At 34.1% G+C, this 15,579-nt stretch overlaps 1 protein-coding gene across 1 annotated transcript in view; it reads left to right on the top strand.

The window, feature by feature from the left end:
- LOC125494078 (DNA-directed RNA polymerase subunit beta-like) overlaps window positions 1-6,523 on the top strand; it is a 15,293-nt gene extending 8,770 nt beyond the window's left edge. Inside the window, exon 2 of the mRNA XM_057394741.1 lies at window positions 6,449-6,523. Coding sequence (XP_057250724.1) covers window positions 6,449-6,523 — 75 coding nt within the window. The remainder of the gene's footprint in view (window positions 1-6,448) is intronic.
- Window positions 6,524-15,579: the final 9,056 nt, after the last annotated feature.

Genomic DNA, 15,579 nt, shown 5'->3' on the forward strand with positions numbered 1-15,579 from the left:
TGAACTACTATCTTTTGGTAATAAAAACTTGAAGTATTTCATCTAGATGGACCCCTTGTCAAAAATCAAAATATAATTTCTTCAAATATGAATTTAATTATTCAAATTGCATTCCTGATCGTCAAGGTTGCTTTTTGTGTGTGTGATTTTCGTTATTGGGAGCAAAAGGAAGTTGCAAAAGACTGTGTGAATCACGAATGATTTCTTACACCAATTAGATTGTGATGATAGCCACATTCCTTACAGGCATAAAACCCATTATTCCTAAGGTGAGAAAGGCTTGGTAACCAACAGTTTGAGTCCAAAAAAGACTCAAACACCCAAAATAAAACACAATGGTACCATTATAACCTGACATTGGTATCAAATTGTTATCAGGACTGGTACCAAGGTATCAATATTTTCGAAGAATGGTACCATTATAACCTACATTGGTACCAAGCAAATGTCAGCCACACGCGCGTGAAATCTTCCAACGCATAAAATGACCAAATTACCCCCGTTTGAGTCCCCTAAGAGACTCAAACGGTTGGTTGCCAAGACAAGCTCTCCTAAGGTCATTTTCTATACAACTCTCTTTATGTCATAAACTACACGTGTGATCCTATCAACGAGCAATCTAGAAATTTTAAAAAATGTTGCATCAGAATTCATTGTCTATTTAAGGGGCGATAAAATACTATCAGCTGGTGGAACGCCGCTTAATAATAATAACTAGTATTTGAATCCGGATATTGCTTCGGGTTGATATTGTGTTTCCGACTTGATATGATTTTTTTTTTCATTGTCACTAAAATATACTTCTTCCGTTTCACCATAAGTGAAACACTTTTCTTATTTGGAATAATCACAAGAAATGAAACTAAGCTCCAAATGGTAAAAAAAAAAAAGTTCGTTATTATTACAAATATACCACCAAAAAGTAAGAGGGGACCACAACTTCAATACTTCTTTACTTTACTTTATTATGGTCCCAACTTTCTCTCTCTAAATTTCTTGGTAGCTCCCCACTTTCTCTATGTTTCACTTATTGTGAAACCGAAGAAGTATTAATGAAAACTCGACATTTAAAAGGTACGAATATAATAGTGTGAACACTTAAAGAATGATTAAAAGTTGGTTGAGATGATAATTATGTCATGTATAATAACAAGAGGTCATGGGTTCAAATCTTGTTGCAAGCTAATTTTACCTTTGTTAATTGACATGATATATGTACACAATGGAAAATTCTTACGTAGGTATCACGTGGCATGTATACATTGTCATGCACACTTTTTAATATATTTGTATAGTTTATCATTTTTTTTTTCAAAATATTACATTTCATTAAAAAAAATTGATAAAACAAATATATAAAAAAGGCAACCTTTTGTGAAGAGGTAACATGTGATTTCTACAATAAAGAAAATGTAGCATGTGATCTCTGACATAAAGTAAAAAGTTGCATTAATTTGTGTGTTTCGTTGAACTTTTACCCTAAAAAGTACAATTAGTTATTTATAAGTATTGTTTGTATATCCAAGACATTGATTATTGATAACTCAACCTTATATATGACTTTTAGACATTTGTTAGTAACCAACCCTTCTTTGTGTATGTAAACATGTAAAAATGAAATCATTGTCCTTATTAGTAGTGCAAAATTACATAATTATCCCCCATTAGCTGGTAAAGATGTCCACTACCAGTTACCGTTTTATTACCCCTCGCCATTGTAGCATGTGTGTCGCTTAGGGCGTAATGGGCATGATGACTTGATATCTTGTGGATGGTGAAATTATGCAACAATCTGCACATCAAAATACAATCAAGTTTTAGCAAAGAGACACCCTCGGGGCTCATATTAGTGGTTCAAACACTACTATTAAGATACTACATCCATTTTTTTAAAAATCTATAAATTTTCTTTTAAGTCTGTGTCTTTTTAATTTATACTTTTTGTCTTTTTTATTCTTGTTAGCATGTTCCAACTACTTTTTTCTCTTTATCTATATATATCAACTACTTTTAAATATTTTAACACATTTTTTAGTTTCTCTATCTCATTGTTCAGTTTCTTTCTCATGTTTTTAGATTTTCTCCTTGATTCTTCCTCAAGACCAAAGTGAAGTGACTAATTAAAAAGAATTGAAGAAAGTAGTTAAATAGATAAAGATAATTGTTAATTATGTTTGCCCCTTTTTATACTAGTGAAACATGTGTCATTGGAATAAAATTTATTATTCCTAGTCTATCTTGGTGTGTGGCAGGACCATCAACATAAAAGTCATCCAACCTATCATGCATATAATGAAATAATAATTGAATGAGGTTATTTTTCCTAATCTATCTTGTATATGTCATATTTGATTGCATGGGTGAGAAAGGAGTACATATAGTAACATGTCATGTTTTTACCTAACAAAATATATCTTGTAACAAAATAATTCGTATTAAAGTGAAATCAACAAAAATTATGACCGATGAAAAGTATCCAATATTGACAAATTTGGGGACAAATTTGGGGTAAAGGGTTAATCGTGTGGCTTGAATATTATACATCAATAGGTAGAGTATATATACAAAACATAAGTAACATAAGATAGAAAACAATCTTCCTAAAAGATATAGGACCATAACCATAAATTATTCACTAAATAATATTTTAATATAAATAAACTCAAATATATTATTCTCTTAATAATATCAATATGGAAAATATATCATATATTTTCTAAAACTGATTATATCTTGTATCTTTAACAAATATCACATCCGGCATATATACCGCAAGATGAAGTTTTTTTTTTTTGAGAGGACAAATGAGCAAACAAATAATACACTTGCATTGTCCCTCTGTCAGTTTCGTTCTATGGAGGATAAAATGATTGCAGAATTTAGTGTGCAAATTACTTGAAATGGTTAAAACTTAAAAGTGCTCCACATTATTATTATTATGTACATTATATAGAGGCATAATAGGGCGCAATAAGAAGAAATATAGGACCTACCTGAGTCACATCAAATATTATTATTATATATGTATCAGCAAATAAACGTGCTTATAAATCTCTCACTGTATGAGTGGTCACTGGTCAGTGGTCTAAGTTGCACAAGATATATCGCTACGACGCTACCTCTACCTGTCCATTCTTACTTGTTCCCACTTCAAAGGGACAACATTTTAGTTTGGCTAGAAAAGAGTAGCTTCCTGTCCTTTCATCCAAATAATAACGCTTGGATATTTTCCTTTACAAAGTTTTCCCCTCGTGCTGGTTTGTTTGTTCCATCAATTATTTAATAAGTTGAAAGATATCATGATGTCTACAACCAATCTACTACAAGATACCCCATCTACTCAATAAAAACTTTAATTTGTGTCATATACTCATATTAAAGAGAATACTTTCCAATCTACTTGTATGATATAGAACAAAAATCGTGAAACGAATTGGATATTTTCCTTTACAAAGTTTTTTGTTTGGTGCATCAATCAATAATTCGAAAGAAATCATAAAGTTTACAACTAACTATTACCCATCTACCATATACTCCCTCCATTTTTTGAAATTTTACTTAATTACGGTAATCATAATATTTTAAGCAACAAAAGAGAGTACTTTTTGGGTCCACTTGTACTAAACAAATACGAATATATGAGGAGAGAAAGCATTAGGTTCATTTTTTAGGTCTACTTGCATTAAATAAATATAGTTTTTTATGCACACGATGCATGCGATAATATTTTTGGGCATAACTGTTACTTATTATTGAAACAAACCAGGTAAAAAGGAGATAAATACTACTAATCAAGATTGCTATTGATTGAGGATCATGCCAAATCATGTCCAGAGGAGTCAAGATAAATATAATTTATTTTCATGATTTTATGTAATATTGTTGTTTCACTTATAGCTAATTGAGTATGATTAACGTTAGTTGTTTGTTAATAGTCCAAAAAAATTGTAGCCAAAGCCACAAAGCCACGTGTATGCAAGTAACAAACCCACATAATTTTACCCACCTATCCATATGACTATCAATTCCACCTATCATATAACTATCCATCACATATACTCATATGACTGATGTGCCTCACTTTTTTTTTCATCTAATCCTCCACATTTTCATCTTCCCACCTACAACCTTATATCTTCACTTCCCTCAAAATATTAGAACGACTCATCTACTTATCCTTATTATCTTTCATATCTCACTAAAAAAGATTGAGATTTCATATTCATAGTCATATTTCACGGCAGACACCACATTAATAAGCCAATTATGGTGTCAAAATTAACCCATCAACGCTCCATTAAATTTTACGTTAATTTTGGTCTCTGTTTTTGTGGATCTTTTTAGGTTTTCATTTCGATCAGGTGGTAATGTTTAAAATGTTCGTGGAAATGGGGTTGAAATTGAAGTTTATTTGTTTGACGAATTAAATGAGGGGCCTCAAATTTGAAGGTAATTCTTTACGTTTATGTTCCTGATTTCGTCCCAAAAATGTAATTGTCAACTAGATTTCTCCAAGATCCAGTTACATTTTATTTGAACTTTTATTTGTGAAGATGGTTTTTGTAAGAAATTTGTGGCTGAAGTTCTTGAATCATCCACTTTTCCTTTTTTTTCCTTTTGTTTTCCAAGACTTCTTCTACTCCTTTTCTAGGTTTTTAATTATTTGTTAGTCGTGTACAAACACTTAAGAAACTACAAGAGGGGGGAGGGTGAATTGTAGTTGGAGAGATTATCAAACTTTTTGCGAAAATAACAGAATGATTTGCTAGGAAAGAAATAATGTATAGACAAGAAAGAAATAAGAACACGAGATTTTTACACGGAAAACTTCCTAGGCCCAATAGGAAGAAAAACCTTGACCACGAGGGATTTTGACTCAATTCTCTTTGATAACTTTAGGCCAAAAGACTCACTTTTGTACAACCTAAACTCGGACCTACTCTATTCCTCTAGGAACTGGTTCCCAGTCAACTTGTTCCCCCTGAACAATTGACTTTCTCTCTTGACTTCACTCAAAGTCTTTTCTCTTTCTCTCTTCTCTTTCTCTTTCTCTTTTTCTCTCAAAATGATTACAGATTTAGATTCACTCAACCCAATCTAAAATACACTAAGTAATAATCAAAGAAGAGTAAAACTGAATACACTTTCACTAAGATATTACACTTACAATTCTGAAAGCATACATAAAAAGATTGTTACAAAAACTTATTTGTAGAGAACAATCTTCCCACAATCTTTTCCACGATCAAAATGAAGCTTTGTATTCAGCCACTTCTTCCATGATCTATCCGTTGCAAATATCCGTTGGGAGTTAGTTGGTTAATTTTCACAAGTTCAGCCACTAACACAAGCGTTTTCATTTTCCCACGCCTTGTTAGTAGGTGGGTTGTTATGGTTCCTAAAATCTAGGAACTACCACAACACATCATTCTTAGACGCTTGTTTAGATTAGATTTTGATGGCTCCTTTGTTATGGAATATCCAAAAGGCTGCACACAAACAAACTTAACAGAATATTATAGAATCACAACATATCATAATTTTACATCCATAATATAAACGGTTTGTCACAAATAAAGTTTAACAACTTAATTTTGATTAATCTCCTAATCAATTCTTCATAAGTTATTAAACATATTGTTTGTGATATCTAAGAGTTCATAAAATAAAAAGAATAAATCTAAACTATAAACTAAGTTGAGACACGAGTGACTGAATTTAATAAAATAAACTAAGAACGCAAAAAAATGAAACTAAGTAAAACAAAGTTAATTATTTGTCATTATCAAAATAGTGAAACAACAATATTCCCCCTTTTTTATTATGACAAATAATTTGGAAATTTTTATATTTTTTATATTTAAGAAAAACTAAAAAAAAAAATAACTCACAAAAAAAATCACACAAACAGACCTAAGTACACTCAACTAAGACTGGGAACAGGATCAGGCTCTACTGGGAACGGGGATGAGAAAACATGCATAGGAACTAAGTAGGAACAAAGATAAAAATAAAAAAATTAATACAACAATATCTCTTCCCCCTTTGTCATGATCAAAACCAAGAAATGACCCTGCATCACTAGAGAGTCAACAGTCTAGGCATCAAGCAAGTTGCTCGAACACATATCTCATAATATTAGCCATCCAAGCACAAAAAAAAAAATAAGCAGGCAGAAAGCAACAATATGGACACTAGATATGTAGCAATATGCAGAGTAAAGCAGAAAAATAGAGGAAATTAAAAGTGCTTCATGTGTCGCAAAAAGGATTACAGCCTCAAAAAACTTGTTCAATTGTTTCACAGTTAAAGGAAGTTAGGGCTTTGAGCGTTTGAAGAGAAAGGAGACCACAGAATCAATTTTTGAGGTCACACCATCTACCTTGTTCCTGATCCCCGTGTCAGCATTCTTGATAGCTATCAGTTGTTGTTGCTGCTGAGAATCCAGAGCAGAGACAGTGGTCTCTATGGCATTGATCCTGGTGTGGAGAAGGGTCAAAGAGTCCTGAATTTCCCGGAGTAGCTTGTTGAGCCCAGTAGTAGATAACAACGGAAAATCCACAGCAGTAGAAGGAACTGGATCCGAGTCTAGGTGAATAAATACTGTTTCACCTTGATCCTGCTCCTTCAGAGACTTGGACCCAGCCAACCTTTGACTCTTCCTCACAGACCCACTTGGAACTCCTTCTTCACCCAGCTTCCTCTTGCTACCTACCTCAACCTTGACAGGCGTTTCTTCCCTCTCAAAGTCTAGTTTACCATTGACTAACCTTAAACTAAGCCTTGACAGAGTGTCCTTGGTAAGAAAATTTTCTGGCTTAAGACAAAAGGAGGGACTGGCAGGCAATTTAACTTTGCAATTTTTGAAAACAGAGGAGAGAAGAATGCCATAGCCAACTTTGGTGTTATGGGAAATGCAGTGAGAGAGATGTGAAATAATCAAAGAGGGAAGGTTGATTTTGATGTTATTTGCAAGGCAGTACATAATGGAGAGATTCATTAGCCTTGTCTGGGTTCTTTTTGAGAAACGGGGTAGAATGAAACGCCAAACAAACTGGAATAACAATTTGTGAAAGGGGGACAATTCTTTTTGATCTAAAGATAATGCATTAGAATTGCCATTAAAGAAAGCAAGAATTTTAACATTGGAGACTCCATTGATATTTAATTTTGCCCTACCCTTAATATATTCTTTGTAACCCTCAATTGGGACATCAAACCATTCCCCTAATTTCTTTTCAGTAAGAGTAACCACACAGCCATTCACTACACTCACACATACACCCTCGGTTATGTTAAAACTTGAACAAAACTCTTTCATTTCTTTTTCATAAAGACCCTCATCCAAACTGACAATTTTCCATCATTTTTGAAACTTTAAGATATTCAACAGTTCTGTCCACTTGGACTTTTTGCACCATGCAATATCAACGCAAAAACCCAGAAGAAATTGGGATGACTTTGTTTTCTTACCTCGCTTTGTAGGAACTGTAATCTCCTTTTCTTGTTCACTTTCAGCTTCGTTTTCACCATCTTCTTGTTTAGAAGAGAGAGAAACTGGAGCAGAGGATTCGGATTTTTATCCAGTAGAATCTTCTTTGGTCTTGGATGATTCTTGAGCGCTGATTTCATCAAGGGATGGTGTTTTCTCTCTGGGAAAATTCTCGTGATCTCCGGTATTTTTACTGTGAGAAGACATTGTGAAAGGGTTTTTGGCGAGAGGTTGAAGATGAGCGATGAGAGAGAGAGAGAGAAAGAGAGAGAGAGAGAGAGAGAGATGAAGTGATGTGAGAGTTGGAAGTTGTGGGGGTCAATGATGTTATGGGTTGGGTTATAAAGTAATGATGATACCGTGTGAAAGAGAAGTAAAGGGTTATGTTTAATGAAGCGGTTTATTGGGTTTTGGAAGAGATTTAATTAAATTTCTTCATTTAACTTAGATTAACTGAACTTGTAATTGTGGCAATAATACATGTTAACGCATTTATTTATGGAATGGAGGTGTGAAAGGAAAGATGAGCGAGAAGATTTGGAGGGAAAAATAGAAAAAGAAAAAAAACAGAAAATGCTCTTGCATATGATAAAATATGTCCATAATGTACAAACTACATACGTACCAAATATGTGCAAGGACAATAAGGGTAATATTCAAAGACATATGTGAGTCCTTATACTTGACCCTAGGTTTATGAATTTTAATTCATGAAAGTTGCAGGACATGCTCAGTAATAAACATTTTTTGGGGAATTAACATCATTTGTACATTTAAACAATTTTTATCATTCCTAGTTCCAAGTGTATATTTTCAAACCTGTCCCTAGATAGAGGTTTAGTCAATATGTCAGCTATTTGATTTTCAGTTGGACAAAAATCAACTTTGACTAATCCCTTTTCTACATTATCTTTTAGGAAATGATGACGAATGTGAATATGCTTGACTCTAGAGTGATGAACTGAATCCTTGGAAATGCATATGGAACTACTATTGTCACAGAATATAGGAACACACTTAAATTTTATGCCAAAGTCACGTATTTGTTGCTTGATCCATAATACCTGAGAGCAGCAAGCAGCAACAGCCACGTATTCAGCTTCGGCTGTGGAAAGAGCAACAGTGTTTTGTTTCTTTGAACTCCAAGAAACTAAGCTTGATCCTAGGAACTGGACAATACCCGAGGTGCTTTTACGATTTACCAAGTCTCCAGCATAGTCAGCATCAGAATAGCTCACTAGATCAAAGATATCACTTCGAGGATAGAACAAACAAAGATCATCACTTCCTTTCAAATATGTAAGGATCCGTTTGACAGCTGTCAAGTTAGATTCCTTAGGATTTGATTGGAATCTAGCACATAAACCAACACTAAAAGAGATATCAGGTCTACTAGCAGCTAGATAGAGTAAGGAATCAATCATATACCTCTGTAGAGTTTTTGATCTATGGACTTACCACTTTGGTCCTCATCTAACCTTGTTCCTATTTTACTCACTACACAACATTCATCAGTAAAATTCACACTGTTCCCTTTGTCACAAAATTGAGAAATACTAAGTAGATTGTGTATCAAACCCTCAACCAAAAATACATTATCTATGGAATGTGACTTAGACTTTGCTACCTTACCTATAGCTACAATATTACCGGTAAGATTATCTCCGAAGGTCACAGTTCCTCCATCATAGGCTGAAAGCGAGAGAAATTTCTTTTTATCTCCTGTCATGTATTTAGAACAACCGCTATCGAGGTACCACATGTTTTTCCCCCTCACTTTAGCCTGTATCCAAAGAAATCAGTCAGTGGTAGGAACCCAGTTTGACTTGGGTTCCTCTGTTGGGCTAGTATTTCTCTTAACTTTCCACACTTGCTTAATTAAGCGAGTGTTCATTTCAATATGTTCTTCTCTAGAGGAACAGTCAGACACTAAGTGTCCACTGTTCCCACAGTAAGAGCATATTCGGCTGCTTGGAAGATCAACATATTTTTTCATTTTGTTTTTCTTCTTGTGATTGAAACCTAACCCTCTTCTTCCTTCATTTTTATACTTTTGTATCCAACTCACTGGATCAGGAAGTGTTGTTCTTGAAGATTCCATTTTCTCTTTAAGTACCAGATACTTACTTAAAACCTTTTCATGTTTGAATTTTAATTTCTCGAACTCGGATCTGGTATTTATAGAGGAACTGGTTCCTTCAGGAACAAATAGTTTCAATTCAGCCATCTCCATATTCAAGAAATAATTTTCATTTTTAGCATTTTCAAAAGCATTTTCATCAAAAACTTCAAAGAATCTTTCCTCAATATTAGCATTTATTGTTTTAAACCAATTTGAATGTCCTTTGGTGACTTCTAAGGCTTTTTCAAGATTTTCTTCTCTAACGTAAATGGCCTTGTAGTCATCCAAAGTTTCCAAAAGAAGTTTTATTAATTGATTCTTCGAAAGTTCTTTTAACTCTTCTTCAATAACATTAATGCGTACCTTGTTGTTTGGCAAGTCTTCTTCCTCGTCTGTCTTTGCCATAAGACACAAATGAGCTGTTTCCTCTTCTGGTTGTTCCTGCTCCTCGTCTGAATCCGATTCTCCCCAGGTAGCAACCATGGCTCTTCTCATATCAACTTTTGAGAATGGTTTTTGTTGTTCCTTTCCCTTCTCCTTGTATTTTCCTTTGCTTTTGTCATTTTCCCAGAGAGGACATTCCTTTATGAAGTGTTCAGGACTTCCACATTTGTGACAGCTTAGCTTCCCTGGCTTTTTCAAGTTCTTTCCCTTGTAGTTCTTGTTGAAGAACTTCTTGAATCTTTTCACGATCAATGCTGCTTTTTCATCATCAGTTTCTGAATCCTCTTGTTCATCAGACTTGAGAGCCAAAGCTTTAGGTCTACTAGAGTCAACTTCATGAGTTCCTAGATGTATTTCATGAGTCAACAAGGAACCGGAAAGTTGCTTGATATTGAATATGGTAAAATCTTTTGTTTCAAGTAAAGCAGTGACCTTTGCCATCCATTTTTCATCCTGAGGAAGACTTCGTAGTACTTTTCGTACTTGTTCCTCTGGAGTGATGACCTTCCCTAGGGATTCGAGCTCATTTATGATGTTGGAGAACCTTGTGAGCATTTCTTGGACAGACTCCTTAGGCTTCATTTGAAATAGCTCATATTTGTGCATGAGCATATCGATTTTTGATATCTTGACTTGGTTAGTTCCTTCGTGAGTAACTTGAAGAAGTTCCCACATTTGCTTGGCTGATTTGCATCCCATGATACGATTGTGTTCATGGGGACCAAGGCCACAGTGGAGAATCTTTTTAGCCAAGTTGTTCATCTCCATTTTATCGAAGTCATCTTTATCATATTTGGAGAGGGGTTTGGGGATGTCTTCACCCTTTTCATTTTTCTCTGTGACTTCGAAGTCACCAATCTATATCACTCTCCAAACTTGATAATTTTCAACCTTAATGAAAATTTCCGTACGGTTCTTCCAGTATGGATAATACTTACCATTAAACATAGGTGGACGCTGAGTTGAGTAACCTTCTTCCAATCTTTCTCCCGATGTGTTCATCATTTCCAGGAACTAGCTCCTCATTGTTAACTGATTTTTGGAGGAACCAGGCTCTGATACTAATTGTTAGTCGTGTACGAACACTTAAGCAACTACAAGAGGGGGGGTGAATTGTAGTTGGAGAGATTATCAAACTTTTTGTGGAAATAAAAGAATGATTTGCTAAGAAAGAAATAATGTATAGACAAGAAAGAAATAAGAACACGAGATTTTTATAAGGAAAACTTCCTAGGCCCAATAGGAAGAGCAACCTTGACCACGAGGGATTTTGACTCAATTCTCTTTAATAACTTTAGGCCAAAAGACTCACTTTTGTACAACCTAAACTCGGACCTACTCTGTTCCTCTAGGAAATGGTTCCCAGTCAACTTGTTCCCCCTGACACAGTTGACTTTCTCTCTTGACTTCACTCAAAGTCTTTTCTCTTTCTCTCTTCTCTTTCTCTTTCTCTTTTTCTCTCAAAATGATTACAGATTTAGATTCACTCAACCCAATCTATTATACACTAAGTAATAATGAAAGAAGAGTAAAACCGAATACACTTTCACTAAGATATTACACTTAAAATTCTGAAAGCATACATAAAAAGATTATTACAAAAACTTATTTGTAGAGAACAATCTTCCCACGATCTTTTCCACGATCTTCTCCACGATCAAAATGATGCTTTGTATCCAGCCACTTCTTCCATGATATATCCGTTGCAAATATCCGTTGGGAGTTAGTTGGTTAATTTCCACAAGTTCAGCCACTAACACACGCGTTTTCATTTTCCCACGCCTTGTTAGTAGGTGGATTGTTGTTCCTAAAATCTAGGAACTACCACAACGCATCATTCTTAGGCGCTTGTTTAGGTTAGATTTTGACGACTCCTTTGTTATGGAATATCCAACAGGCTGCACGCAAACTAACTTAACATAATATTATGGAATCACAACATATCATAATTTTACATCCATAATATAAACGGTTTGTCACAAATAAAGTTTAACAACTTAATTTTGATTAATCTCCTAATCAATTCTTCAAAAGTTATTAAACATATTGTTTGTGATATCTAAGAGTTCATAAAATAAAAAGAATAAATCTAAACTATAAACTAAGTTAAGACACGATTGACTGAATTTAATAAAATAAACTAAGAACGCAAAAAAACGAAACTAAGTAAAACAAAGTTAATTATTTGTCATTATCAAAATAGTGAAACAACAATATTCATACTTTTTCTACTCCTTTTTCTGGGTTTTAAATTATTCATAAGAAATCTCAGTAAAATCAATCGTTTTTCATCGGTTTTTAATCTCAATATTTGTTTTGGCAAATTAGTGTAATTTCATTTTTAGTTTGTTTTCTGATTCATTGTTATTGTATTCGAAATTGATTTATATTTTTAATGTTTTTTTTGTTACAAACATGTACTGATTTTTTTAATAATTATTTTGCAATTTATACCATACAATAATGAGTTAAATAATTCATGTAATTCGAATATAAGAGTTTTTTTTATTATTAATTTCAAATAACTTGCAATTAAAATGAAAAAGAATTATGTACCTTTTTTTAGAAGTTAATTCGCATATCGCAAATGAATAAATGTGAATCTTCCCATCGAAATTGTATCTTTTTCTTAGTTTATAATAATTTGTATTGACGTTGTAGTGCATTGGTAATTTTTTCTTCAGTTTTTCACCAAATACCCCCGAGTTTTTACGAAATTCATCGGGTACCCCCGCACTTTTGAAAATACACAGGGTACCCCTCAGTTTCAACATAATACACCCGGATACCCTTAATGACTCATGGCGTTAACTGCCGTTAGTCATTAACCCTTATCTTGTTGTTTTCAACCCTAATTAACCACTAACTTAACCCTAATCCTAATCCTAACTCTAAACCTTAAACCTAAACCCTAACCACCACCCCATCCACCCACCAGCCTCCCCACCACCCCAGCATACCCCCTCCCTAACCCCACCCTACCCACCACCCCAGCAGACCCTCCTCCCCAAACACCAGCCGCCCTCCTCCCCACCCCCCGCAGCCCCTTCCCTAACACCCTCATAGTCGTCCACCCCACCGAGCCCCCTATTGGAATTTCGATACCCTCACCTCCGACGAGTTTTACTCCCCTCCCCCACCCTCGTCGAGTTTCGATCCTCTCCCACCACCTCCGTCAATTTTCGCTCCTTCACTCATTGCAGCCGCGGACTAAAAGTGCCAATTGAATCCCAGAAAAATTGAAGGCGGGGGTGCGGGGAGGGGATCAAAACTGAACGGGGGTGGGGGAAGGGGAGTTAGACTCGTCGGGGGTGGGGGGATGGGAGCGAAATTTCAGTGGGGGATTGGTGGGGTGGGCGGCTGCAAGGGGGTTAGGGAAGGGGTCGCGAGGTTGGGGAAGGGGCGGCCGGTGGTTGGGGGAGGGGGGTCTGCTGGGGTGGTAAGTAGGGTGGGGTTGGGGAGAGGGGGTTTGATGGGGTGGGGGGATCGAGGGTGGTGGGTGGATGGGGTGGTGGGGAGGGTGGTTAGGGTTTAGAGTTAGGATTAGGGTTAGGTTAGTGGTTAATTAGGGTTGAAAACATACAACAAAAAAATGGTTTATCACTAAAGGCAGTTAACGTCGTTAGTCATTAAGGGTATCCAGGTGTATTATGTTGAAACTGAGGGGTACCCCGTGTATTTTCAAAAGTGCGAGGGTACCCGGTGAATTTCATGAAAACTCGGGGGCATTTGGTGAAAAAACCGTTTTTTTTAGTACGTAATTGGAAATGGTTCTTGGGAACGAAGTATGTAATTGGTAATTGGTTATAGTTTGTAATTGATTTTTTTTATTTTTGTAAAGTTTCCTCATTTCAGTTACTTGCATAACGTGAATTATGCAATTCTATTGATTTTAGTTGACTTGTGATTGATTGTTATAATTGTATTTCCGACAGCTTTTTTTTGAAGTCTCATTTTGGTTGAAATTGGCCTTGTAATTTGGAAAGAGAAGTGGGTAAAGCAGTATATTCAAATGGGGATACCATAACTCCTCCCTTCTCTTATATAGTAGAGATAAATAGCAAACAAAAGTAGGTCGTAATTTAGTTAACTAATGATATTTTTTTACCAATTTAAGAATAAAGTAAAGTGAGTAAACTTCAAACGAATTAAAACGAAAAGTGAGTAAAATTTCATAAAAGGGAGAGAGTACTCCATTTACTCCTATAAATTTTGTGTCACGTAAAATAGAAAATCTATCCTTCCACCATGTGATACTAGCAATTTTTTCACATTATGCGTGCATGTCATATTAACGTTTTTTTTCTCAATTTATTCATCACTATTATACAATAATTTGACTCTAAGATACATTTGTAATTCTTTTTAATTTTTTTAATATATTTTTCTTAAATTGATGTTTAGTTTGTTTTTTTTTAGTTTTTTTTCATCATTTTTCAAATAAAGTCTTGAGACAAGGAAATGTAAATCAAAAGAAGGCTTGTGCTCAAATAAGGTGGAAGAATTTGTGTATGAAGTTCAATTATTGAATATTAATAAAGTGGAACAATTTGATTTATATGATAGATATTACCGAATAATAATCAATATTTAGGTTTTTAAATATTATCAATGTAATTATTAATATGATTGTGTCAATCAAGTTATATTATCAATTTTTTATCAAAGTTTTTCACATATATGTAAGAAGAAGAGTTCATTCTCCTTAATTTAATATTTAATTGATATTTCAAATTCAGTTTCATTATTAACTTGTTCAATATATATGACAAGTAGGAATAATAAAATATTATTTTATATAATATATATATATATATATATATATATATATATATATAATAATATATATATATTAATATATATATATATATATATATATGACAATCTAGATTAATTATGGATATATCGTACTTTTTATAAAGAGATACCATCTTCCTCTTCACTTATATAATAGAGATAAAACGCTATGTTGTTGCATTTGATATTATCTTTTACATAGCTTCCTTCTCATGTTGGTGAACAATTAGGTTCATCAATTACTCATGACTCATGCGATACCCTACCTATTCTTAAGAAAAATTGGGTAATTCTTTTGGCATATTGTTTGACAAAAATCTTATTGTCAAACGACACGTCAGAGAAGTTTAACTATTAACCTAAAAATATTAACTTTTACTACTAAAATAATAACTATTAGATAATCTTAACTATTCACTCGAAAACCATAACTTAGACCGCCCAAAATAATAACTATCAACTTTAGCTAGTAATCCACAATTTATAACTTTTAACCCCAAAATCAAACTATCAGAGAATCAGGGACATGTATGTGGAGCAATGTAGAGCTTGATGGTGGATGATGTTGCGCTTGAGTATAAATGGGACTATCGGCTCCGTTTGACAGTTAAATAAATAGCAAGCGGCCTTAATACAAAAATTTATGAAAAAATTGCATCATATAAAATAGAATTGTCCATCTATCCATGTTATATAGACCTCCAACTAAGTATATATTTGTCAT

This window comes from Beta vulgaris, chromosome 5, assembly GCF_026745355.1.
Source record: "Beta vulgaris subsp. vulgaris cultivar EL10 chromosome 5, EL10.2, whole genome shotgun sequence".
Taxonomy (NCBI): Eukaryota; Viridiplantae; Streptophyta; class Magnoliopsida; order Caryophyllales; family Amaranthaceae; genus Beta; species Beta vulgaris.